General features: G+C 47.6%; 1 protein-coding gene across 1 annotated transcript; it reads right to left on the minus strand.

The window, feature by feature from the left end:
* Positions 1–19,469: 19,469 nt before the first annotated feature.
* LOC142198828 (kelch-like protein 10) lies at positions 19,470–22,768 on the minus strand. The gene is made up of 5 exons (XM_075269733.1): positions 22,575–22,768; positions 21,467–21,956; positions 20,613–21,188; positions 20,251–20,400; positions 19,470–19,766 (listed from the first exon to the last, which is right to left on the minus strand). The coding sequence occupies exons 1-5, from the start codon at positions 22,766–22,768 to the stop codon at positions 19,470–19,472; spliced, it is 1,707 nt and encodes a 568-aa protein (XP_075125834.1).
* Between the last annotated feature and the right edge of the window lie 4,438 nt (positions 22,769–27,206).

The raw sequence follows: 27,206 nt of genomic DNA on the forward strand, positions 1-27,206 counted from the left end.
AACACTAGAGTCTCCTCCATCTCCGTTCGATTTGGTGGTGGATGACCAGCAACCCACCCTCATCGACAACGATGTGACGCAGTTGCCGTCAGGGCATCCAGTTGACCTGCGCATTGTGCGGGAGGAGGAGATGAGACAGGAGTTGGAAGAGGAAGTGGTGGATGATGAAGACACTGAGCCGACCTGGACAGGGGGGATGTCAAGCGGGGAAAGTAGTGTGGATGTTGAGGCAGGTGCAGCACCAAAAAGGGTAGCTAGAGGCAGTGGCAGAGGTCAGCAGCTTAGGCGAAGCCAGGCCACACCCGGAATCTCCCAAGATGTTCCAGTTCGTACCCAGCCCCGAAAAACTCCCACCTCGAGTGCACGTTTCTCGAAGGTGTGGAGTTTTTTCAAGGAATGCGCCGAGGACAGATATAGTGTTGTCTGCACAATTTGCCTCTCGAAATTGATTAGGGGCTCTGAGAAGAGCAACCTGTCCACCACTTCAATGCGCCGTCATTTGGAATCCAAGCACTGGAATCAGTGGCAGGCAGCAACGGCAGGACAAAGGCCGCCTCTGCCTCTGCCACTGCCACTGCTGACTGTGCTGGCTATGCACTCCAGAGGACGAGCCAGGACACCACTTCATCTGCCTCCGCCACTTTGTTGACTTCTTCCTCATCCTCCCCTGTTCCTGTCTTATCTCCTTCTCCTGCACCATCAAAGGCACCATCAGGCGCTTCTTTACAACAACCCACCATCTCTCAGACATTGGAGCGGCGGCAGAAATACACCACTAACCACCCACACGCGCAAGCCTTGAACGCCAACATCGCTAAACTGCTGGCCCAGGAGATGTTGGCGTTCCGGCTTCCGGCTTCCTCCGCTGTTAGATTGACCCCAGCTATGAGTTGGAAACGTTGCAGCACTGGCGTTGGTAGACGTCAGCAGGCCGTGCTGAAGCTGATCAGCTTGGGGGACAGACAGCACACTGCCTCCGAGGTGAGGGATGCCCTCCTCAATGAGACGGCAATATGGTTTGAGCCGCTGCACCTGGGCCCAGGCATGGTCGTTTGTGATAACGGCCGGAACCTGGTAGCAGCTCTGGAGCTTGCTGGACTCCAACATGTTCCATGCCTGGCCCACGTCTTCAACCTAGTGGTGCAACGTTTCCTAAAGAGCTACCCCAATGTTCCAGAGCTACTGGTGAAAGTGCGGCGCATGTGCGCCCACTTTCGCAAGTCGGCAGTAGCCGCTGCTAGCTTAAAATCTCTCCAGCAACGCCTGCATGTGCCACAACACCGGCTTTTGTGCGACGTCCCCACACGCTGGAACTCAACGTTTCAGATGTTGAATAGAGTGGTTGAGCAGCAGAGACCTTTGATGGAATACCAGCTACAAAACCCTAGGGTGCCACAAAGTCAGCTGCCTCAGTTTCTCATCCATGAGTGGCCATGGATGAGAGACCTTTGTGACATCCTACGGGTGTTTGAGGAGTCCACAAGGAGGGTGAGCTCTGAGGATGCGATGGTGAGCCTTACAATCCCGCTCTTGTGTGTTCTGAGAGAATCCCTGATTGACATCAGGGATAACTCAGATCACACAGAGGAGTCAGGGATAGCATCCGATCCGTCACAGCTGGAGAGTAGGTCCACACATCTGTCCGCTTCATCGCGTTTAATGGAGGAGGAGGAGGAGGAGGAGGAGGAGGAAGAAGAGTTGTCCGATGATGTGATGGTGATACAGGAGGCTTCCGGGCAACTTCGAATCGTCCCATTGTTGCAGCGCGGATGGGTAGACATGGACGATGAGGAGGAAATGGAGATTGAACTTTCCGGTGGGGCCAGAGGAGACATGCCAACTAACACTGTGGCAGACATGGCTGAGTTCATGTTGGGGTGCTTTACAACCGACAAGCGTATTGTCAAAATCATGAAGGACAACCAGTACTGGATCTTTGCTATCCTTGACCCCCAGTATAAAAACAACATCTCCTCTTTTATTCCGGTAGAGGGGAGGGCCAATCGCATCAATGCTTGCCACAAGCAATTGGTGCAGAATATGATGGAGATGTTTCCAGCATGTGACGTTGGCGGCAGGGAGGGCAGTTCCTCCAGTAGGCAACCAAGTTCTCACCGGTCCACACAAACGAGGGGCACACTGTCTAAGGTCTGGGACACCTTGATGGCACCCCCTCGCCAAAGTGCCGCCACGGAGGGTCCTAGTGTCACCAGGCGTGAGAAGTATAGGCGCATGTTGCGGGAATACCTTTCCGACCACAGCCCTGTCCTCTCCGACCCCTCTGCGCCCTACATGTATTGGGTGTCGAAGTTGGACCTGTGGCTTGAATTTGCCCTATATGCCTTGGAGGTGCTGTCCTGTCCTGCCGCCAGCGTCCTATCTGAGAGGGTGTTCAGTGCAGCCGGTGGCATCATCACTGACAAGCGCACCCGTCTGTCAGCTGAGAGTGCCGACTGGCTCACTTTGATAAAAATGAACCACCACTGGATAGAGCCTTCATTTTTGTGCCCACCTGTGTAAAGCACCCCAACATGAAACTCCATGTCTGTGCTCAACCTCTCCAATTCCTCCGCATCCTCATACTCATCCACCATAAGCGTTGCACAATTCTGCTAATACTAGGCTCCCTCCACCCTGATTTCCCCCAACTCTGCTGGTTAGAGGCTCCCTCCACCCTGATTTCCCACAACTCTGCTGGTTAGAGGCTCCCTCCACCCTGATTTCCCACAACTCTGCTGGTTAGAGGCTCCCTCCACCCTGATTTCCCACAACTCTGCTGGTTAGAGGTTCCCTCCACCCTGCTTTCCCACAACTCTGTTGGTTAGAGGCTCCCTCCACCCTGATTTCCCACAACTCTGCTGGTTAGAGGCTCCCTCCACCCTGATTTCCCACAACTCTGCTGGTTAGAGGCTCCCTCCACCATGAATTGGTCCAAACTGGGGTTTTTAGAGGCTCCCTCAACCATGAATTGGTCCAAACTGGGGTTTTTAGAGGCTCCCTCCACCATGAATTGGTCCAAACTGGGGTTTTTAGAGGCTCCCTCCACCATGAATTTGCCCAAACTGGGCTGGTTAGAGGCTCCCTCCACCATGAATTTGCCCAAACTGGGCTGTTTAGAGGCTCCCTCCACCATGAATTTGCCCAAACTGGGCTGTTTAGAGGCTCCCTCCACCATGAATTTGGCCAAACTGGGGTTTTTAGAGGCTCCCTCCACCATGAATTGGTCCAAACTGGGGGTTTTAGAGGCTCCCTCCACCATGAATTTGCCCAAACTGGGCTGTTTAGAGGCTCCCTCCACCATGAATTTGCCCAAACTGGGCTGTTTAGAGGCTCCCTCCACCATGAATTGGTCCAAACTGGGGTTTTTAGAGGCTCCCTCCACCATGAATTGGTCCAAACTGGGGTTTTTAGAGGCTCCCTCCACCATGAATTTGCCCAAACTCTGCTGGTTAGAGGCTCAATCCACCCTGATTTTCAAAACAAATGTTGGTGCCAACCTCAACTTACTACAAGGGCCATATTCACTGCTGGTGACAAGCTCTCCTCACTCCAAGTGCCAAATACACATGTTTCAAGGTGTTTTCCTACTGTCAGAGAGGTGGTATTGAGTGTGTAAAGTGTGTAGTTGTTAGGCTGTGATGTTGGGGTAATAGAGGGTCTTTGGTGTGTTAGATGCCCACAGACATGCTTCCCCTGCTGTCCCAGTGTCATTCCAGAGGTGTTGGCATCATTTCCTGGGGTGTCATAGTGGACTTGGTGACCCTCCAGACACGGATTTGGGTCTCCCCCTTAATGAGTATATGTTCCCCATAGACTATAATGGGGTTCGAAACCCGTTCGAACACACGAACAGTGAGCGGCTGTTCGAATCGAATATCGAACCTCGAACATTTTAGTGTTCGCTCATCTCTAGTTCTGTCCCCTTGTGTGTTTTCCCTATATTATATGTTGTTTATTAATGTTTGTTAATTATAATTGTTAATAAATTGATTCTTTTTTATATTCTGCGAGTCTTGAGTTGTTATGATATTCATGGTTGTTGTGGTTTCGGGACCGCTCCAATAATTTTGGTTTTGTTTTGGGTTTAATTATTCGATATATTTGATTAGAATCGAATACCACGTGGCAAACGCAGTAAACATTCGTATCCCCTCCCATCTTCTCTGGCGCTTTTTTTGCACCAATAACTGTGCAGAGGAGGTGGGACAGGAACTACGACAACGCAGGCATTGAAAAAAAATAGGAAAAAAAGCCATTGGCTGCCGAAATCAGATGACCTCGGATTTATAAGAATAGCGGCCACCATGTTCGTCGCATTTGCAGCTTGGAAAGATAGGGACAGAGATCTGCTGAGGGCTAGAGAGGGATTAGCTTCTGCTAGGCAGGAAAAAACTGAAGAACAACAACAGCTCTTTTCAGAGCTATATACTGCAGGGCGAGGAGTCCATATTGGCTCAATCCAGCTTTCCTCGGTGTATACCCCCAAAAACCTAAGTGGTACACAGAGCAAATCCATCCAGCTGTATATGCTCAATCCAGCTTTCCTCAGTGTATACCCCCAAAAACCTAAGTGGTATACAGAAAATCGGTCAGGTCAGTGTCGGACTGGGGTGTCAAGGGCTCACCAGTGGAATTGTTTCTAGGGGCCCACCATCAGGAACCCTGCAGACCAGCGATACCGAGACAGGGAGCCATGCTGCTCACTCGCCATACGATGTGCACCACTACACTACCTAAACCCACTGCGACACACTGTATGGAAAGGGAACAACAGCATGGCTCCCAGAAATGTTACCATTACCTGTAGCCACACTGTCCTGGAAGAGCTGATCTACAGAGGTCCTGGCTGTTGTATCATCACAGATGTAATATTGATGGCCTATCCTAAGGACAGAGGACATTAAACTGGGGGGGCAGAGATGGAAAGGGAACATTATACTGGGGGGAAGAGATGAAGGGGACATGAAACTGGGGGCAGAGATGGAAAGGGAACATTATACTGGAGGGAAGAGATGAAGGGGGACATTATACTGGGGAGCAGAGATGAAGGAGACATGAAACTGGGGGCAGAGATGGAGAGGGACATAAAACTGGGGCAGACGAAGGGGGGACATTAAACTGAAGGCAGACGAAGGGGGATATTGAACTGGGACAGATGGAGGGGACAATTAAACTGGGGGCGATCGAGAGGGGCATTAAAAATGGGGACAACTGGAGGGGGACATTAAACAATGGGGGTCACTGGAAGAGGACATTAAACCATGGGAGTGGCTGGAGGAGGATCTACACTCACCGGCCACTTTATTAGGTACACCATGCTAGTAACGGGTTGGACCCCCTTTTGCCTTCAGAACTGCCTCAATTCTTCGTGGCATAGATTCAACAAGGTGCTGGAAGCATTCCTCCGAGATTTTGGTCCATATTGACATGATGGCATCACACAGTTGCCGCAGATTTGTCGGCTGCACATCCATGATGCGAATCTCCCGTTCCACCACATCCCAAAGATGCTCTATTGGATTGAGATCTGGTGACTGTGGAGGCCATTGGAGTACAGTGAACTCATTGTCATGTTCAAGAAACCAGTCTGAGATGATTCCAGCTTTATGACATGGCATTGCATTATCCTGCTGAAAGTAGCCATCAGATGTTGGGTACATTGTGGTCATAAAGGGATGGACATGGTCAGCAACAATACTCAGGTAGGCTTTGGCGTTGCAACGATGCTCAATTGGTACCAAGGGGCCCAAAGAGTGTCAAGAAAATATTCCCCACACCATGACACCACCACCACCAGCCTGAACCGTTGATACAAGGCAGGATGGATCCATGCTTTCATGTTGTTGACGCCAAATTCTGACCCTACCATCCGAATGTCGCAGCAGAAATCGAGACTCATCAGACCAGGCAACGTTTTTCCAATCTTCAATTGTCCAATTTCGATGAGCTTGTGCAAAATGTAGCCTCAGTTTCCTGTTCTTAGCTGAAAGGAGTGGCACCCGGTGTGGTCTTCTGCTGCTGTAGCCCATCTGCCTCAAAGTTCGACCTACTGTGCGTTCAGAGATGCTCTTCTGGCTACCTTGGTTGTAACGGGTGGCTATTTGAGTCACTGTTGCCTTTCTATCAGCTCGAACCAGTCTGGCCATTCTCCTCTGACCTCTGGCATCAACAACGCATTTCCGCCCACAGAACTGCCGCTCACTGGATGTTTTTTCTTTTTCGGACCATTCTCTGTAAACCCTAGAGATGGTTGTGCGTGAAAATCCCAGTAGATCAGCAGTTTCTGAAATACTCAGACCAGCCCTTCTGGCACCAACAACCATGCCACGTTCAAAGGCACTCAAATCACCTTTCTTCCCCATACTGATGCTCGGTTTGAACTGCAGGAGATTGTCTTGACCATGTCTACATGCCTAAATGCACTGAGTTGCCGCCATGTGATTGGCTGATTAGAAATTAAGTGTTAATGAGCAGTTGGACAGGTGTACCTAATAAAGTGGCCGGTGAGTGTATATGCCTCTAGTTGCCCCCAGTTTCATGTCCCTCTCCAGTTGCCATTCATTTATTGTCCCCATCCAACTACCCCCACTAATAATGTCCCCTCCAGCTTACCCCAGTTTCATGTCCCTCTTTAGTTTACCCCAGTTTAAACTGGGGCACCAGGAGAGAGACTTAATACTGTGGGGCAGTTGGAGGAGAACGTTATAATATGGGGGCATATAATGTTTGCGTGACTTTAGGAGTATTATACTGTGTAGGGGCACATGGAAAAATGGATGACAATGGGCAGGGTCAAAACAGAAGTGTGTGGAGCTAAATTTGCATAATGTGCTGTGCATTTTGTCCCTCTTTCTGTCCTTTGAAAGTTGGGAGGTATGCTTATGCCCCTGCTCCTATCCTTTAAATCTGCTGTTCACTTGTGGTTGCTGGGCAATATACATCCTTAGCGACTGAGACGGGATTGTGAGAAATAGCTGTGTGGGTCCAGCAGGCATACGTATAGTATTATAAGGGTCATTCATGAATAGAGATGAGCGAACACTAAAATGTTCGAGGTTCCAAAAATCGATTCGAACAGCCGCTCACTGTTCGAGTGTTCGAACGTGTTTCGAACCCCATTATAGTCTATGGGGAACATATACTCGTTAAGGGGGAAACCCAAATCCAAGTCTGGAGGGTCACCAAGTCCACTATGACACCCCAGGAAATGATGCCAACACCTCTGGAATGACACTGGGACAGCAGGGGAAGCATGTCTGGGGGCATCTAACACACCAAAGACCCTCTATTACCCCAACATCACAGCCTAACAACTACACACTTTCCACATTCAAAAAAACCTCTATCAAAGTGGGAAAATACCTGGAAACCTTCTTTACTCCCCAAATGGATGGACACAAACCCCAATTTAAGCTCAACAAACAGTAACAACCACCCCTTTAAACCATGACAACCACAGATGGAATAGGCAATGGGAAATCCTTTAGTCCTCACCCACAACTGTCATTGTGTGTGTGTGTGTGTGTGTGATGTGGTAAGACCTTCCAAAATTGACTTGTCTAGCCCTTAACATGAGCCCTTCCAAACAAAGTTACAGGACCTTAAGCTGAGCTACCAGCAGCAGAGATTGAGGCCCTTGGCATGAGTAGAGCCTTGTACCAGCAGTGTTTTTGGACTTAGGGTGAGTTGAGCCTTGTACCAGCGTGTGTCCCTTAACATCAGGCGGGCCCTAAGTTCTGCGCTTTGCACAAAAGTTCCACATTAACTAGGCTGAATGGTACAAACCTTAGTAGGCCCGAGAACCAGGAACAGGTCTTGCAATGGCTGTCGGATAACGCTTAAAGCACATTGTCCACCAGCCAGTCAGCTTCTACCTCCTCTCCTCCTCTTACCCAACAGTCTTGTCCTCCTTCCACCCAAAATTCCCAATCTTCCCAGAACAATAACCCCAACTGTCCCTGCTCCCCAGAGCTGTTCTCCCTTCCTTTGACTGTACCGCAACCTGCCCCTCCATTTCGCGATTCCACGGACCTAACAGACAAGTATCTGTGTCCAGATGCTCAAACACTAGAGTCTCCTCCATCTCCGGTCGATTTGGTGGCAGATGACCAGCAACCCACCCTCATCGACGACGATGAGACGCAGTTGCTGTAAGGGCAGCCAGTTGACATGCGCATTGTGCAGGAGGAGGAGGCGAGACAGGAGATGGAAGAGGAGGTGGTGGACGACAAGGACACCGACCCCACCTGGACAAGGCGGATGTCAAGCTGGGAAAGTAGGGTGGATGTTGAGGCAGGTGCAGCACCAAAAAGGGTAGCTAGAGGCAGAGACATGTCCAGAGGCAGAGGTCAGCTGCTTTGCCGAAGCCAGGCGAGACCCGGAATGTCCGAAGATGTTCCCTTTTGTACCCAGCACAGAAAAACTCCCCCATCGAGGGCACGTTTCTCGAAGGTGTAGAGTTTTTTCAAGGAATGTGCCAAGGACAGATATAGTGTCGTCTACACAATTTGCCTCTCGAAATCGAGTAGGGGCCCTGAGAAGAGCAACCTGTCCACCACTTCAATGCACCGTCATTTGGAATCCAAGCACTGGAATCAGTGGCAGGCAGCAACGGCAGGACAAACGTCGCCCGCCGTTCATGCCACTGCCTCTGCTCACAGTGCTGGTGATGCACTCCAGAGGACGAGCCAGGACATCACTTCATCTGCCTCCGCCACTTTGTTGACTTCTCCTTCATCCTCCCCTGTTTCTGTCTTATCTCCTTCTCCTGCACCATCAAAGGTACCATCAGGCACTTCTTTACAACAACCCACCATCTCTCAGACATTGGAGCGCCGGCAGAATTACACCGCTAACCACCCACCCACGCAAGCCTTGAACGCCAACATCGCTAAACTGCTGGCCCAGGAGATGTTGGCGTTCCGGCTTGTTGAAACTCCGGCCTTCCCGGACCTGATGGCAACTGTGGCACCTCGCTATGCCGTCCCTAGCCGTCACTACTTCTCCCGGTGTGGCGTCCCTGCCTTGCACCAGCACGTGTCACTCAACATCAGGTGGGCCCTTAGTTCTGCGCTTTGCTGCAAGGTCCACTTGACCACCGACACTTGGACAAGCGCCTGTGGTCAGGGATGCTGCTTATCTTTAAGGACAGGCAGGGTGAATGTGGTGGAGTCTGGTCCCGGGGTGCAAACTGAGGTACCCTATCTCCTCTCCCAGGCCAAAATTCATGGCAGGAGTAGACTGAAACCCTACGACGCTGCAACCTCCACCCCAGCTACTAGCGGCAAATGCTAAAACACTGGCATGGGGAGACATCAGCAGGCCGTGCTGAAGCTCATCAGCTTGGGGGACAGACAGCACAGTGCCTCCGAGGTCAGGGTTGCCATCCTGGCTGAGATGGCATTTTTTTCCCTGCTACACCTGGGGCCTGGCATTTTTGCGCCTGTGATAATGGCTGGAACCTGGTAGCGGCTCTGGAGCTTGCCAGCCTCCAACACGTTCCATGTTTGGCCCACGTCTAACTTAGTGGTGCAACGTTTTTTGAAAACATACCCAAATGTACCGAAGCTACTGGTGAAAATGCGGCGCTTGTGCACCCACTTTTGCAAGTGTACAGGAGCCGCTGCTAGCCTCAAAACACTCCAGCAAGGCCTACATCTGCCTGATGTCCACACACGCTGAAACGCTACATACCATATCTTGACCAGAGTGTGTGAGCTGCACAGACCTTTGATGGAGTTCCATCTACAAAACCCAAGGGTTCCTCAAAGTCAGCTCCCAAAGTTTCTGCACCATGAATTTCCAGGGGTGGCAGAGTTATGGCTAGGGGCAGAGGCATGGATAGGGATGATGTCTAGGGGCAAAAGCAGTGTGGATGTGGAGGCAAGCTAAGCAGAAAAAACTGGGGGTACAAGCTAAGGCATGGACTGGGGTGATATCTAGGGGCAAAAGCAGTGTGGATGTGGAGGCAAGCTAAGCAGCAAAAACTGGGGGTACAAGCTAAGGCATGGACTGGGGTGATGTCTAGGGGCAAAAGCAGTGTGGATATGGAGGCAAGCTAAGCAGCAAAAACTGGGGGTACAAGCTAAGGCATGGACTGGGGTGATGTCTAGGGGCAAAAGCAGTGTGGATGTGGAGGCAAGCTAAGCAGGGAAAAAGGTGGCTAGAGGCAAAGGGATGTCCAGAGGCAGAAGACAGCTGCATGACAGAAGCTAGACCTGAGCCAGCAAGGCCCAAGATGCCCTCTTTTCTAGCTTCCTTAGAAAAATTCTCCCATCGAAGCCACGTTCCTCGCTGGGGGAGATAATTTCTAAATGTATAGGTCGAGGACAAACTGAGTGTGGTTTACACACTTTGCAATGCGACTCCCCATCTCCCAGGCCTTTCATTCCAGGCTAAAGTACAGCACAACCCACCCACATGCCCAAGGCTTCAACGGCCTCATCTCAAAAATTCTGGCCCAGGAAATGTTGGGGTCCTGGCTTGTGGACACTCTGCCCTTTTTGGGCCTGCTGCCTACTGCGCCACCTCACTGTGCCGTCCACACCAGCACTTTTCCCCAAACATGAGGCGGTCCCTAAGTTCAGCGCTTTGCCCAAAAGTTCCACGCGACCAGGTACGAATGGACAAGTGCATGCGGACAGGGACGCTACCTTTCAATTTTGGCACAGTGGTTGAATGTAGTTGAGGCGTGGACGCAAAATGTGGTGGCCTGACCTGTCTCCCCACACAACATTCCTGGGAGGAGGGCTGAAACACCACTCTCCTCCGCTGTTAGATTGACCCCAGCTACGAGCTGGAAACGCTGCAACACTGGTGTGGGGAGACGTCAGCAGGCTGTGCTGAAGCTCATCAGCTTGGGGGATGGACAGCACGCTGCCTCTGAGGTCAGGGATGCCATCCTGGATGAGATGGCAATTTTTTTTTTATCCCCGCTGCCCCTGGGGCCAGGCTTTTTTTTGTCTTTTTGGAGGGCTCTTGAGCTTGCCAGCCTCCAACACGTTCCATGCCTGGCCCACGTGTTCAATGTCGTGGTGCAACGATTTTTGCATGATTTTTCAAATCATACTCCAAATTAGCTGAGCTAAGGGTGAAAGTGTGGCGCTTGGACACCCACTTTCACAAGTCTACACTAGCCGCTGCTAGCCTAAAAACACTCTAGCAAGGCCTACATCTGTCCAAACACAGGCTGTTGTCCGTCATTCACACACGCTGAAACCCTACAATACCATATCTTGAGCAGGGTGTGTGAGCTGCACAGACCTTTCATGGAATACCGTCTACAAAACCCAAAGGTTGCTCAAAGTCAGCTCCCTCACTTTCTGCACCATGAGTTTCCATGGGTGGCAGAGTTATGGCTAGAGGCACAGGCATGGATAGGGGTAATGTGTAGGGGCAAAAGCAGTGTGGATGTGGAGGCAAGCTAAGCATAAAAAACTGGGGGTAAAAGCAGAGGCATGGACTGGGGTGATGTCACGAACTGAATTCTCTGGGTCTTGAACCCATGACTTCCTGGCTATGTTCTGCAGCCTTAACCATAGTACTATTTGGAATCCTGTTTTGTTCTGTGCTTTACCTTGTCTGGTCTTTTCTGTTGGAGTAATTGGTTTATTAAGATCACCTGTTCTGTGGCCAATCACAGTTTAGCCTGTCCTATATAAACTCACAGCTTACTCCATCCTGTGCCTGATTATTCTGGCTGTCTGCTTCCTGTTGCCCCTGAACCTCACCGCTACCTTGCTGCTCCTGTGTACCGAACCTTGCTAACGCCTGACTACGATTGACCTGCTCCTCCTGTGTACCGAACTTTGCTAACGCCTGACTATGATTGATCTGCTCTTCCTGTGTACCGAACCTTGCTAACGTCTGACTACGGTTGATCTGCTCCTCCTGTGTACCGATCCCGGCAAACATCTGACCACGGTTTCTTCTACCTCTGAGGTACCTTTCCTCCATTTATTATTATTTAAGTACTGTACCATTTGCCCCACCATTTGGTCTCCAAATCTGATAACTAGCATCGTTACAGGTGATGTCTAGGGGCAAAAGCAGTGTGCATGTGGAGGGAAACTAAATCAACAAAAAAAGCTGGGGAAAAGCACAGGCAGAAACTGGGGTGATGTTTAGGGGCGCAAGCATTGTTGATGTGGAGGGAAGCTAAGCATAAAAAACGGGGTAAAAGCAGAGGCATGGAATGGGGTGATGTCTAGGGACAAAAGCAGTGTGGATGTGGAGGCAAGCAAAGCAGGGAAAATGGTGGCTAGAGGCAAAGGGATGTCCATAGGCAGCAAGGGCAAAGATGCAAAACTCTCCCCTGTTTCAAGAATTTTCCTGACTTGTCTCCCCACAAAACATTCCTGGGAGGAGGGCTGAAACACCACCCTCCTCCTCCTCCGCTGTTAGATTGACCCCAGCTACGAGCTGGAAACGCTGCAACACTGGTGTGGAGAGACGTCAGCAGGCTGGGCTGAAGCTCATCAGCTTGGGGGACGGACAGCACACTGCCACTGAGGTCAGGGATGCCATCCTGGATGAGATGGCAATTTGTTTATCCCCGCTGCCCCTGGGGCCAGGCTTTTTTGTCTTGTTGGAGGGCTCTGGAGCTTGCCAGCCTCCAACACGTTCCATGCCTGGCCCATGTGTTCAATCTAGTGGTGCAACGATTTTTAAAAACATACCCCAAATTAGCTGAGCTAAGGGTGAAAGTGCGGCACTTGGACACCCACTTTCCCAGGTCTACAGTACCTGGAGCTAGCCGCAATACACTCCAGCAAGGCCTACATCTGCCTGAAGCACCTACTGTTGTGCGAGGTCACTACACGCTCAAACCCTAGATACTGTATGTTGAGCAGGGTGTGTGAGCAGCAGAGACCTTTGATGGAGTACCAGCTACATAACCCAAGGGTTCCTCAGAGTCAGCTCCCTTACTTTCTGCACCATGAGTTTCCATGGGTGGCAGAGTTATGGCTAGAGGCACAGGCATGGATAGGGGTAATGTGTAGGGGCAAAAGCAGTGTGGATGTGGAGGCAAGCTAAGCATAAAAAACTGGGGGTAAAAGCAGAGGCATGGACTGGGGTGATGTCTAGGGGCAAAAGCAGTGTGGATGTGGAGGCAAGCAAAGCAGGGAAAATGGTGGCTAGAGGCAAAGGGATGTCCACAGGCAGCAAGGGCAAAGATGCAAAACTCTCCCCTGTTTCAAGAATTTTCCTGACTTGTCTCCCCACACAACATTCCTGGGAGGAGGGCTGAAACACCACCCTCCTCCTCCTCCGCTGTTAGATTGACCCCAGCTACGAGCTGGAAATGCTGCAACACTGGTGTGGGGAGACGTCAGCGGGCCGTGCTGAATCTCATCAGCTTGGGGGCCAGACAGCACACTGCCTACAAAGTGAGTCATGCCATCCTCGATGACACGGCAATGTGGTTTTTGCCACTGCACCTGGGCCCAGGCATGTTGTCATGTGTGATAAAGGCCATAACCTGGGATCGGCTCTGTAGCTTGGCAGTCTGCAACATATTCCATGCCTGGGCCACGTTTTTAACTCATTGCTACTAATCTTTTTTAAAAGGTACCCCAATGTTCCTGAGCTACTGGTGAAAGTGTGGCGCTTGTGCGGATAGTTTTTAAAGTCTCCACACTGCTGGCACTAAACATATCATGTGTTGAGCAGAGTGTGTGAGCAGCACAGACCTTTGATGTAGTTCCAACTCCAAAACCCTCGGGTTCGTCAAAGTCAACTCCCTCAGTTGCTCAACCATGAGTGGCCATGGGTGGCAGACTTATGTGAAATCCCATCCCATCCATTGCACTGGACACGAAACATTAGCATGCGCTCATCACAACTCCGGATATGGCAGCTGCGTTAAGCAGGGTGCAGAGTACAACACAGACCAGGCCCGAGCACCAGGAACAGGTGTTAGAAATACTGCAGCATCCGTCATTTCCTTCCAATTTTGGGGTTTTGGACCCGCCACCGACTTGTCTGGACCTCAGTGGGGATCATGAGACACAGTTGCCATCAGGGCAAGCTGTGGTCATGTGCGGTTTGCAGTAAGGGGCAGTGCGCAATTGGAAGAGGAGTTGGTGGATGACGAGGCCACCGACCCCACATGGACAGGGGTGATGTCTAGGGGCTAAAGCAGTGTAGATGTAGAGGGAAGCTAAATCAACAAAAAAACAGGGTAGAAGCAAAGGCATAAACTGGGGTGATGTTTAGGGGCGAAAGCAGTGTAGATGTGGAGGGAAGCTAATTCAACAAAAAAACAGGGTAGAAGCAGATGCATAAACTGGGGTGATGTTTAGGGGCGAAAGCAGTGTGGATGTGGAGGGAAGCTAAGCAGCAAAAACAGTGGGTAGAAGCAAAGGCATGCAAAACTCTACCCTGTTGGAAGACTTATTCCTAGGTTTGGAACACGTTAATGGCCCCCCTGGACAAATTACTGCCACTCAGGGGCCTAGTGTCACCAGGAGGGACAAGTATAGGCGCATGTTGTGGGAATACCTGGCCGACACCAGCTCTGTCCTCTCCGATCCCTCTGTGCTCTACAGCCTACACTTATTTTTTCATCTTTTTTTCTGCACTGCACATCTCTTGCCTACTTCCTTTGGGATCTTAGAAGTGGTGGTCCACTTCCACAGATGGTAACTTCAGTGCTGGAGTTGTCAATAGACAGTGTAACGGGAGTAGCTGAGAGATCGCTGTCTTAACCACTTTTTGGTACAAAATTAACTTCCAAAGCCAAGTATGGTGCAAGTATATGATGCAAGGACACCTACACACCTATCTCTGACACATTGGGGAGTTCACCCTCATGCGCCCTTTTGGCCTGCACCATCATGCGCCTCTTCCCAGCCACTCCAAATCTCCCAAGCTTTTCATTGCAGGCAGAAGTACAACACAACCCACCCCCATGCCCAAGCCTTTAACAGCCTCATCGATAAACTGCTGGCCCTGGAGATGTTGGTGTTTGTTTATGCTTCTGGATACCCAGGCCTTCCGTCAGCAGATGGCAGCTGGGGCACCTCCCTATGCTGGGCCTAGCCGTTACTACTTCTCTTGGTGTGCTGTCCCTTCCTTGCGCCTGCATGTGTCCCATAACATCAGTCGGGCCCAGAGCTCTGCGCTTTGCTGCAAGGTCCACTTGACCACCGACACATGGACAAGCGCCTGTGGTCAGGGATGCTGCAGTGCTTATCTTTAATGACAGGCAGGGTGAATGTGGTGGAGTCTGGTCCCCGGGTGCAAACTGGGGTGGCCTATCTCCTCTCCCAGGCCAAAATTCATGCCAGGAGTAGACTGAAACCCTACGACGCTGCAACCTCCACCCCAGCTACTAGCGGCAAATGCTGTAACACTGGCGTGGGGAGATGTCAGCAGGCCGTGCTGAAGCTGATCAGCTTGGGGGACAGACAGCACAGTGCCTCCGAGGTCAGGGATGCCATCTTGGCTGAGATGGCATTTTTTTTCCCTGCTACACCTGGGGCCTGGCATTTCTGCGCCTGTGATAATGGCTGGAACCTGGTAGCAGATCTGGAGCTTGCCAGACTCAAACACGGTCCACGCATGGCCCACGTTTTCAACTTGTTGGTGCCATGTTTCTTTGAAACCTACACCATTGTGCCTGATATACAGGTCAAAGTGGGGCCATTTTTGTAAGTGAGAACTAGCCTCTGCTAGGCAGAAAACATTCAGAGCACACTCCTCTCATCTTCGCACCGTTGGCTGGCGGAGGAAGACGAGGGGGTTGGCATCTGATGTCCCTGTCCCACACGAGGCTAGAGGGTGCACTTCAGTGCATCCCATTGCTTCACCACAAATGGTGTGAAGGGGAGTGGAAAATGGAGGAAATGGAGAGTGACCCTTACAGTTGGGGCCAGCAAAGGCATGCCAAGTAACACACTGGCAAACATGGCTGACTTCATCTTGGGTTGCTTTTCAAGAGTCTAACGCATATTTCACATAATGGAGAACAAATAATACTGGATTTTTACAAGCCTCGAACCCCGGTCTAGGTCTAATGTCTGTTCCTTTCTTATATTAGGGGAGAGGGAAAAAAAAATACTTCAGTGATACGTTTAGCGTACATAGACTGACTATTAATGTGTATCCCACTTAGTGTTGTTAGGGTTACACACCGTCACAACCTGGCTAAAGCTTCTATAGCTGTTAATAAAGTCAACATAACTTTACGGTATCCAAAAAGACAGCTGGTACCGACAGAGGGCAAGACAAATGTCAACCAAAGCTGTGAGCTCTGAACACCCACATTGACTTTGGCGTCATCATCATTATAAGGGAGCGGGTGGTAATAAATAACTTGGCAGTGCCTAAAACCCAAAAAGCTTATACAACTATATTTACATTAAGATACACAAATGACACTTTTTAGTAGCATGTCATGAGACAAGCTGATAAGATCTTCCTTTGTGCAGTGCTATTTGAAAGTTAATAGCTGCCTTCATTTTAATTCTGGAGAAGGTGCAGACATTAGATTTAGAACATGTTGTCTTCATTGTCCAAATCCTCTATATAGGTAATGTGTTTTTCGGGCCGAGCTGTCTGGGAACGAGCTGGTGCAGCACTGACAACCTGGGTGAATATGGCAAGAGCCTGAGATGTAGGGTGAATGAATCCCCAAATTATTTGGGGAATTTCCACTCAGAAACTGGCACTATATGGCAGTAGCAAGACTTGAGTGTATTTGTAACCCCAATATATTCCTTGAATTCCCAGTCAGACAATGGCACTATATGGCAGTAGCAAGAAATGAGGGTATTTGTAACCCCAATATATTCTTTGAATTCCCAGTCAGACAATGGCACTATATGGCAGTAGCAAACATAGTGTGTGTATATAGCCCCAATTCTATTGCTAGGGGACTTCCAGTGTATTTCTGGGGTGAAGGTGGGGGGGCACACCGTTGGAACGGGGATCGGGGGTATATACAGGGTATACAGGAATACACTGTCAGTGTATTCCATTCAGGATCCGGGGAAAGCTGGGTTGCGGCGATTGAGCCCATCAGTGCCACGTTACACTGACAAGCTTCTCCCTGGAATTTAGCTCTTACAAGAGCTGTTGGTTGTCTTCTCCTTCCTATCCTAGCCTGTCCCTGCCTACCCAGAATCTAATGTTGTATATCAATTGGTCACCAATTACAAAATATTTATAGTTTTGCCACTAGGGAGACTTTTGAGTTGAAGCATCACCTTGATTGTTCCTCCTCTGGGTAATCTACGTACTGGAGTGCCCCTGTGGCCTCCAGTATGTGGGTAGGACCACTAGGGCCCTAAGAGAACGCATCTGTAAACATATATCTAATGTTAATAATGGTTACATCAAGCATAGTGTTTCCCGTCATGCCCTTACTTATCACAATAAAAGTTTTGCAGGTTTTAAAGTTATACCAATTGATACCATCTCACCAATAGAAACTGACAGGTTGCATTCCCTTAATGGAAGGGAAATGTACTGGATGTTTAGATTAAATACCCTCCATCCAGCAGGCCTCAACATCGCCTCAGAAGATGTAACCAAATGAGTCCCCTACATCCATTTAATTCAAGTGGTCATCTAACCACTAACAGTCCTGCATAATGAAATAACACTGTAAGACTAATAATTGATTCTTAGGTGGTTTGACCCTCACAGACTCAGTTTTGCTGTTGGTATAAGCAGTCTCCCATTTGTTTGTTAGCCATCCTTTGCCTGCTTAGCAGTCCCTTATGGGCTGACAAACATGACATCACCACCATCCCAGGACTGACTGGACATGTGCACCAGGTTCCATAGAACGCCGTCACTTGCGTACTCCACGTGGGGGGGGGGGGGGGGGCGGCGTTAAACAGACGCGCACACAGGAAGTAGTTTCCCGCCCACATCTACCAATGTGTTAAATACTCAGGTTGCTGTTGGGTGGACAAGCGTCTGACCTGACGGGACCTGGTAAGTTATGTTCTATCATGCTATACTAAGCTTTACTACATTTTGTTTAAGATCTGTGGATATTGTGAGGGAGGATGTGGCACCTGGGGGATCACTTCACCCCATCCCCTTCCCTCCTCTAAATGTGATTTACAAGTGGTCCCCACTAGGACCTTATTTTCAATTCCCCATATATTCAGTTACCCATATTTTATTATCTATGCATGTGGCTATAAATTACCTCACCCTCCATTTCCCTCTGTCATTGATCCTTCATCAACCACTGGGTTGTGGGAGATTTCAATCTTCAACTTTTTTGTATCTAGCGAACACCAATGTCATTTGTATCAACTTATATCCATCCAGAGCACAATTTGCTACTGTGTTACATGTTCACCACTAAAGTTTTATATTTATTTGCATTCTATTCATTCATAATACTGACTGTGGGTGCGCGCTATCCACCAGTTGGATCACTATTTTGACCATTACAAGATATGGCACACTTGTAGCTATATCTATATTGTTGTTTGCAATATAATTTTTAATCTATACTACATACCTAATATCACACCTATTATAGTTACATCCTTCGAGCTTGACACTTGTCATCTAATTAATTTTTTACAGAATGTCAAAACCAATTTATGTTTTCCTTTAAATGTATACATATATATCTTTCAATATATGTTGATGCATTCTAATGGGTCAGACGCCCTCTTGTTTGTTTGATTATACCTTGATGGTCCCCTTATATTATTTTATGTTTTTATTTAGTATGTTTTATTGTGTCCTCCTACAGCTCTCGTTTTTTGCACTTGAGAAAGGGCCAGTGTAAGGCCCGAAACACGTCGTGCTATATGCTGTATTTTTAACTACCCAATAAACCCTATGTGATTGGACCCTGGTTTACCATCTTCTTAAACATACCAGTGTGCGCGGTTCTCCCTCAACGGACCTTTGGTCCCCTTTTCCTCTTCAGTTACCCAGAATCTAAGCCCTAGCTAAATGGACGGAAACCTCCGTCCCCGGTGAATTGCAAGCTCAGAATGACGCGAACCTGGGCGGCGCTGTTCTTTTAAATCAGAGGTCACATGTTTTCAGCAGCCAATGGGTTTTTCCTACTTTTTCAATGTCACCGGTGTCGTAGTTCCTGTCCCACCTACCCTGCGCTGAATTGGAGCAAAAAAGGCGCCAGGGAAGGTGGGAGGGGAATCGAGTAATGGCGCACTTTACCACGCGGTGTTCGATTCGAACATGGCGAACAGCCTAATATCCGATCGAACATGAGTTCGATAGAACACTGTTCGCTCATCTCTATTCATGAAGTGTTAAGCTTACTTACTATCCAGGCAGAACCTTGAGTTTTTGGGAAGGTTCTGACTTTGGGACATGTGATAGAAACCAGCACTCGGCCCCCAAGTTATTCTACCCTCTCACCCATTGATTAAGAATCTTTTGGTTTCTCAGGCCATTTATTGAAATATTCCTGTATTTACAGGGTGACACCTGAGAAGTCTTTAAAAAATACATATTCTTCAAATTCAGGAAATGTACTCCTTAATGTTCTGTAGACCAGGAACCACACAGCAGCTTTGGACACTTGGGGAGATCTCATTTGTTTGGGCACGCCAAGCTTTCGTCTTTTCATCATAATATTCATTGGTGAAAATGGGGATGAAGTTATTCCTGCCGCCCACAACATAAAGGCGGTCATCTATTACCGCGGTGCCAAAGTTTCTGCGCCTCTTCAGAATGTTTGGTGCCCTACACCAGGTCTTAGTGAGGGGGCTATAAGTCTCTACAGTGCACACGCAATTGTGTCCATCATAACCACTAATCTGTTGAAGAAAAATGAAGAAGTATAAAATTCAGTCAATTCCAAAAAATCTATATAGAAAATGTAAAGAAACAATGGATTTATCTCTAATGTATCTAATTGTATGAATTCTAATATTTAATCATTAAAATATTTTCTTCTTGAACATTTTTTTGGTCGCTTCTCAATCTTATATCTATAATATTGCAGCCTGTGCAAATTAGAAATAAATCTGAAAAAAACCTCTTATTTATTATTTTTTTTCTGCATTAGGCTACAGATACAAATACACACCGTGTCCCCGTAAAGAACAGTCATGAGCAGCCAAAAATGGCGCATGCACGGTAAGCCTGATATTAATAAAACTGATGAAAAAGATGACTCCATTTATCCTTTATCAACCCCTTTATAGCAGCCAATGAGCCCCTACAGGCCTGGAGCTAAAGTGTCTTCCATCTATATTATAACTAACTTGATGCTGAAAGAGAAAATGTCCATTATCATACCGCAAATACTTTGCCTCTATAGGCTGTGACTCCGACTCCACTTCGTCGGCTTTTCATTGGGCTGATGTAGCTCCACTGCCTACTTTCTGGATTGTAGACCTCGGCTGATGACAAGCAATCCTGTCCGTTGGATCCACCGCATATATAGATCTGAATAAAATAAAGAATGGACAATAATGTAACAACCTGCTTCTAAATTCACATTATATAGAAGATTCTTGTAAGCCGCTCCTCCAGACTTAGACATCAAAACAAATTCCTAGTCAGTTGTACAGTTTGCAACACACAAAATAAAAGTGTAAAAAAGAAAATCCCACAAAAATTAGCTAGGGCTGAAGGTATAGACATCAAAGTCTCCTTACTTTTCCATTAAGGGTGGTGGCACCAGCATCCTTCCTTTTCTCCTGCATAGAGGAAATTAAAGTCCACCGATTGGCATCAGGGTCGTAACGTTCCACTGTATGAAGAGTCTGTTGCCCATCAAAACCACCCATGGCGTATATATAATTATCAAGGACTGTTACACAGACATGTCCTCTTTTATAGTTCATGGAGGCTGCTTCATGCCACGTCTTTTTCACGGGGTCAAAGCATTGCACATTTCTCAGGTAGTCCGAACCATCAAATCCACCGATGAGATAAATGTAGCCATTCAGATATGCAGTGCCATGATGGGCTGTAGGTTTCCTCACTGCAGATGTAGCTCTGGTCCACCGGTTGGCTCGGGTGTCATAAGGCCTGATGTTGTTAGCGATTTCTGAGCCACTGTAGCCACAAAGAGCAAATAAAATGGCGTATGGTAGGCGAGGTCTCACCATGTTCGGCTTCAATGTGAGAGCAGTGTTAACAATGGCTTTACAGTCCTCATTGTCTTTGACATACTCATTGGCCATGATATTGTTCAGGACGTATCCTTTATTAATCAGGGCCAAGCGGATCTAGCAAGAAATATAAGAGGGTTAAGACATTTTATTAAAAAAAATAAATTAAAAATATTACTGATCTATTTGGGTTTTAAGATACCCATACACATAAGTATGTTGGTGGTCATTACATGTAAATGGCTACATACAGAACATTGTGCAGGTAAGCCTTTATTATTCCCCAGATATATATGCTAGGTGGGATCCATACATCCAGTCCCTGATATAGTGATACAGCATGGAGCCTGGACACTGTCATGGCAGCTCTGTTCCTTCTAACGCTATAGCCATACCTGAGGGAGAAGAATTCTCATGGACTCTTTTCTTTCCGCAGGAGCGAAGTTTATCCACCTGACAATGGCCTCAAATACTGCGCTCTCCTCTGTGACGTTTAACTCATCCTCTTTTATCAGCTCTCTAAGTTCTTCTAGAGTAAGCTCAAAGAACTTCTCTGATGTCTTCACTAGTTCTTGAAAGTGGTGGAGGATAAATGTAAATGTCTTCTGGCGGAGATCAGGGCAGAGGTAATGGCTGGTAACTCTCCATATGTCCAGGAAGTTTTCATGATCAATCTGATGTGCGATAAATTTGCTGCTCAGATTGACTATTCCCATGATATTAAATTGGTCTGCTGCAATAAAGAGGTCCATTGCATTTTCAGGCGTTATCTCAGCACTGTTGGTATAGGCGTACTCTATTATACTCCACATGGTTTGTGGGTGAACGCCTGGTATGTTATAGACATTTCTATCTGAACTGCCCAAATCATTTTTGAAAAGAGCCCTGAAAATAGAGAACACATAGAAGTAAAATATCACTAATACTAACCTTCACGTATAAATGTAAAAGGCTACAATTGGGAAGTTCAGGTTCAAGATTTATTTTGGGTCAAACAAGTTCAGTACAAACCAAATAGTGTAGAACACTGTCAGGGCTCCTAGGAACCTATCTATAATACATAGTGTAGAACACTGTCAGGAATCCCAGGAAATTATCTATATAACATAGTGTATAACACTATCAGGGCTACTAAGAACCTATCTATAATACATAGTGTATAACACTGTCAGGAATCCCAGGAAATTATCTATATATCATAGTGTATAACACTATCAGGGCTACTAAGAACCTGTCTATAAAACATAGTAGCCCTGATAGTGTTATACACTAAGACCCTATCTATAAAACATAGTGTAGAATACTATCAGGACTCCTAGGAACCTATCTATAAAACATAGTTCATATAGGGGTACATAGGCCCCCTGTTTTCATGATCAGTGGGGATCCCAATTGTTGAACACCCTGCTGATCAGACACTTATCTACCATTTATCCTATGTATAGGTGATAAGTTGTCGATTTGGCAAAACCCCTTCAGCTTCAAAAAATATTAAACTCTCACCTGAAATAAGGGCTACAGAGGTCCAGGACGGTTTTATGAACATGAAAGTCAGTGCTCTGGACTCTGATAATGGCATCACATTGCTTGCCCATGAGTGTCAACTCATTGTAGGCATTGCATGCCATGGAGCTGACTTCTGTATGAAATCCATGGCTCATCCATCTACTGCAGGATCTTTTGGCATTGGGAGCCATGAAGCAATTTTTGCGTTTCATAGTGCACCTATTACAGCGCTCAATATCAATTACACTAGAAAGATCGCGTCTTCCTATCACAACGACTTCTAACCACTCAACTGATAAACGGAACGTTGCCGCTGCTAAGTTCCTCCAATGACATCACAGTTTCCTTAGTAATAGAATGTACACATGTATGAAGAAACACCTCCATAAACAGCGCCTTACTAGTCCATTGGCCGTGTGCGGTTCTGTAATTCTGTCCTATACAAGCTAATAGGGCGGAGCTGCAATTCCGCATATGGCCGCCAATGGTGGGATTATTTCTAGAAGAATTAAACAATTGTTTTAATATTTCATTGTACCCCTCTACACAAATTCTGAAGACCCTTCCCTCACCCGACCAGATATTCTACAACGCTCCCCCCTCCCAATATCCTTACAGAAAACGTAACTGGCCTATAGCATCCCCCAACCAGTATTCCAACACCACCTTCCCTGACCTATATAGGACTGCTGATTCCTAAAATAGTGATGTCTGGACCACACTTTGTCCTGTATTTGTTACAAATGTATCCGCCATTCTGCCTCAAATATTAGGCCATGTAAAGCGCTAAACAAGTGTATGCCTTATGTAAAAAAATGATAATGTATAGAGTTCTATCGAACACATGTTCGATCGCATATCAGACTGTTCGAGATGTTCGATTCCATACGGACACCACGTGGCAAACTCCAAAAAAATTCGATTCCCCTCCCACCTTCCCTGGCACTTTTTTTGCACCAATAACAGCGCAGGGGAGGTGGGACAGGAACTACGACAACGGGGGCATTGAAAAAAATCGGAAAAAGTAATTGGCTGCCAAAATCAGGTGACCCCCATTTTAGACGAATAGTGGATTTCAAATCCGGGTCATAGGAGACTGTGAACTTTGTGACTATGAGACAGGGATAGCTGTACAGGCAGGGATAGCTAGGGATAACCTTTATTTAGGGGGGAATGTTATTAAAAATAACTTTTTGGGGCTCTATCGGGTGTGTAATTGTGTTTTTTGTGAGATAAACTTTTTTCCCATAGGAATGCATTGAGCAGCATTGATTGGCCAGTATGCAGAATCAGTATACAGAATCAGCAGGGCTGAGTGTGTGCCGAGCTCGCACAGCAGAGCCAACCGGCAAACGGTGTAGTTGAGCAGAACTGGCTCAACACTGCTGAGTCTCTGCACAGCAGAGGTGAGTATGTGCACTCGCTCAGCACGGCTGCATCACCGCATACCCATAGGAATGCGTTGGCCAGCATTGATTGGCCAGTCTCCAGCCAATCAGCGCTGACTCTGCCGGATGAGGCGGAGTCTAAGGTCGGACCTGAATGGAGACTGGTGTGGAGCGATCTTAGCCTCCACCTCCTCCGGCAGAGCCAACGCTGATTGGCCGAATTCTGAAGACTGGCCAATCAACGGTGGCCAATGCATTCCTATGGGTATGCGGTGATGCAGCAGAGCTGAGCGAGTGCACACACTCACCTTTGCTGTGCAGAGACTCAGCAGTGTTGAGCCAGTTCTGCTCAACTACACCGTGTGCCGGTCGGCTCTGCTGTGCGAGCTCGGCACACACTCAGCTCTGCATCACCGCTGGCATTGGCCAGCGTTGATTGGCCAGTATACAGAATCAGTATACAGAATAAGCAGAGCTGAGTGTGTGCCGAGCTCGCATAGCAGAGCCGACCGGCACACGGTGTAGTTGCGCAGAACTGGCTCGACACTGCTGAGTCTCTGCACAGCAGAGGTGAGTGTGTGCACTCGCTCATTTCAGCTGCATCACCACATACCCATAGGAATGCATTGGCCAGCGTTGATTGGCCAGTCTTCAGAATTCGGCCAATCAGCGCTGGCTGTGCCAGAGGAGGCGGAGTCTAAGGTCGGACCTGAATGGAGACTGATGTGGAGCGATCTTAGACTCCGCCTCCTCCGGCAGAGCCAGCGCTGATTGGCCGAATTCTGAAGACTGGCCAATCAACGCTGGCCAATGCATTCCTATGGGAAAAAGTTAGCTTGTGAAAATCGCAAGCTGACAGGGTTTTCCATGTAATAAAGTGACTTATATGCCCCCAGACATGCTTCCCCTGCTGTCCCAGTGTCATTCCAGAGGTGTTGGTATCATTTCCTGGGGTGTCATAGTGGACTTGGTGACCCTCCTGAGACGGATTTGGGATTCCCCCTTAACGAGTATATGTTCCCCATAGACTATAATGGGGTTCGAAACCCGTTCGAACAGTCAAACAGTGAGTGGCTGTTCGAATCGGATTTCGAACTTCGAACATTTGGGTGTTCGCTCATCTCTAATAATGTACAGTAATGTGCAAAAGTTTTAGGCAGGTGTGAAAAAAATGCTGTAACGTAAGACTGCTTTCAGAAATAGAAGGGTTATTAGTTTATTTTTGTCAATGACCAACATGAAGTGAACAAAAGAGAAATCTGAACTCCATCAATATTTGGTGTGACCTTTGCCCTTTGCCTTCCATCAGTGTTTCTGGGTACTTGCAGACAGTTTTTGAAGGACAGTTTTTGTCTCAGACATCTCGGAGAACTAATCACAGATCTTCTGTGTGCTATATCTAGAACTGCTTAGGTTTACACGAGTGTTGCGTCTCTGTTGTTCGGGTCTGTTGCAAGAGGTGGACCGCTAAACTGCGGTTACACGCGGAGCCCAGAGGACTCCATTGACTCCCACGTAGCTCTGGTTTCATCATCATTCAGTCTGTCTGAGATTACATGAAGAGACAGAAGGATTGGAACAAGCTACATTCATAGAAGATCTGGGCTTAGTTCTCCAAGATGGCGGCAGCAACAACCCCCCTGCCGAGTTCCTTCAAAAACTGTGTACAAGTGTACCGAGAAGAACTGATGGAAGGCAAAGGGCAAAGGTTACACCAAATATTGATGGGATTTAGATTTCTCTTTTCTTCATTCACTTCATTTTGTTATTTGGTAAAGATAAACCATTAGCACTTCTATTTCTGAGAGCATTTTTACTTTGCAGCATATATTTTCACACCTGCCTAAAACTTTTGGCATAATATTTGGGAGAAGTGATACATTGTAACATATACAGTATTAAGTGTGGTATAGATATCAATATATTAAGAATAGGGCGGCATACAGGGGCAATTCTAGGTATGGCAGGGGTATACAGTATTGGTGAATTCTGCAGTCCAGGTTATACGCTTGTCAGAAGAGATATGTTTTCAGTAAGTATATAGGAGGAATGGTTATGTGAATATTTGATGGAGTGAATTGCAGAAAGTTTGTGTAAATGAGATAAAAAAAAATAGTTTTTTTTTTTTTTTTTATAGAAAGAGTGACGCTATTGTCGTATGTGGAATTACAGCTCAGCCCTATTGACTTGAATAGGATTGAATTGCAGTACCACACACTGCACGTGCACTGCATTTTGTCCACACCTGCCTAAAACTTTTGCACAGTACTGTGTATTGTTTGTGTTACATATTTTATTGGAAAGTTCATTATAAAGTACTTAATATGTTGCGCCTGTGTCATTCTGAAGAAACTTATAATGACAGAACTGCCAATGTTGACCAGTTCCCACAGTCAGAGACTGGTGGTGAATGGGCCTACAATGAGGAGGAGGATTGTTGACCGATTGTTTACCGTGCCGCACATTTTGTCCCTCTTTCTGTTCTTCAATAGTTGGGGGGTATGGTAATCTATACTACTGTGCAGCATCCCCGAGTGCTGCTGCTTTAAGTCTTTGTCTGTTGTGTCTCGGGTTGTGTTGTTATGTCCCATGTTCAGTGTTATATGACTATTTTGCAGCTTTCCCTTGTTATTTTTTCCCCCTCACAGTTCAAAAGCCTTGCCTAGATCAGCGCTGGTCTATCGCAGGCCACTGGGCAGGGTTATGGTAGGCTATAGTCTTCATGGTGACCATTGAAGGTCAGTTCAGAGAGAACAGTCATCCTGTACAGTTCATGTTGGACTGTGCAGAGAGGCTACCAGCCCTGGAACTCTATGGCCACCAGTACAGTCTAGAGGAGGATTATTTATCACCTCAGGCTCATCCAGAGATAGCCCTGAGACAGGGAATAGTGTGGAGCATCTCTGTTGGAACATTTACCAGTCGTGCCAGGAGGAGTAACGGAGGATCCTGACAGGAGGAACTTATTCAGGCCTAGTATCCAGGTAACCAGACCCCTGTCAGGACTGCCTGCTCCACTACTAGCCCCAACATCCTAGCTTGGGAGTGGCATAAGAGGAAGAGTAGTTGTTGGACTTTATTACAGAGCCTGTAACATCCCTGGGCAGCTTCCTAAAACTAAGGCAGGGGAATTGTTCTGTGCACACAACCCCCATCTACAAGCTGCTGGTTTGTTGTTTACCTGAGTTAATAAACAGTTATCTGGTTTTCACTGCACACCTGGACTCCTGGGTCATATCTG

This window comes from Leptodactylus fuscus, chromosome 1, assembly GCF_031893055.1.
Source record: "Leptodactylus fuscus isolate aLepFus1 chromosome 1, aLepFus1.hap2, whole genome shotgun sequence".
Taxonomy (NCBI): Eukaryota; Metazoa; Chordata; class Amphibia; order Anura; family Leptodactylidae; genus Leptodactylus; species Leptodactylus fuscus.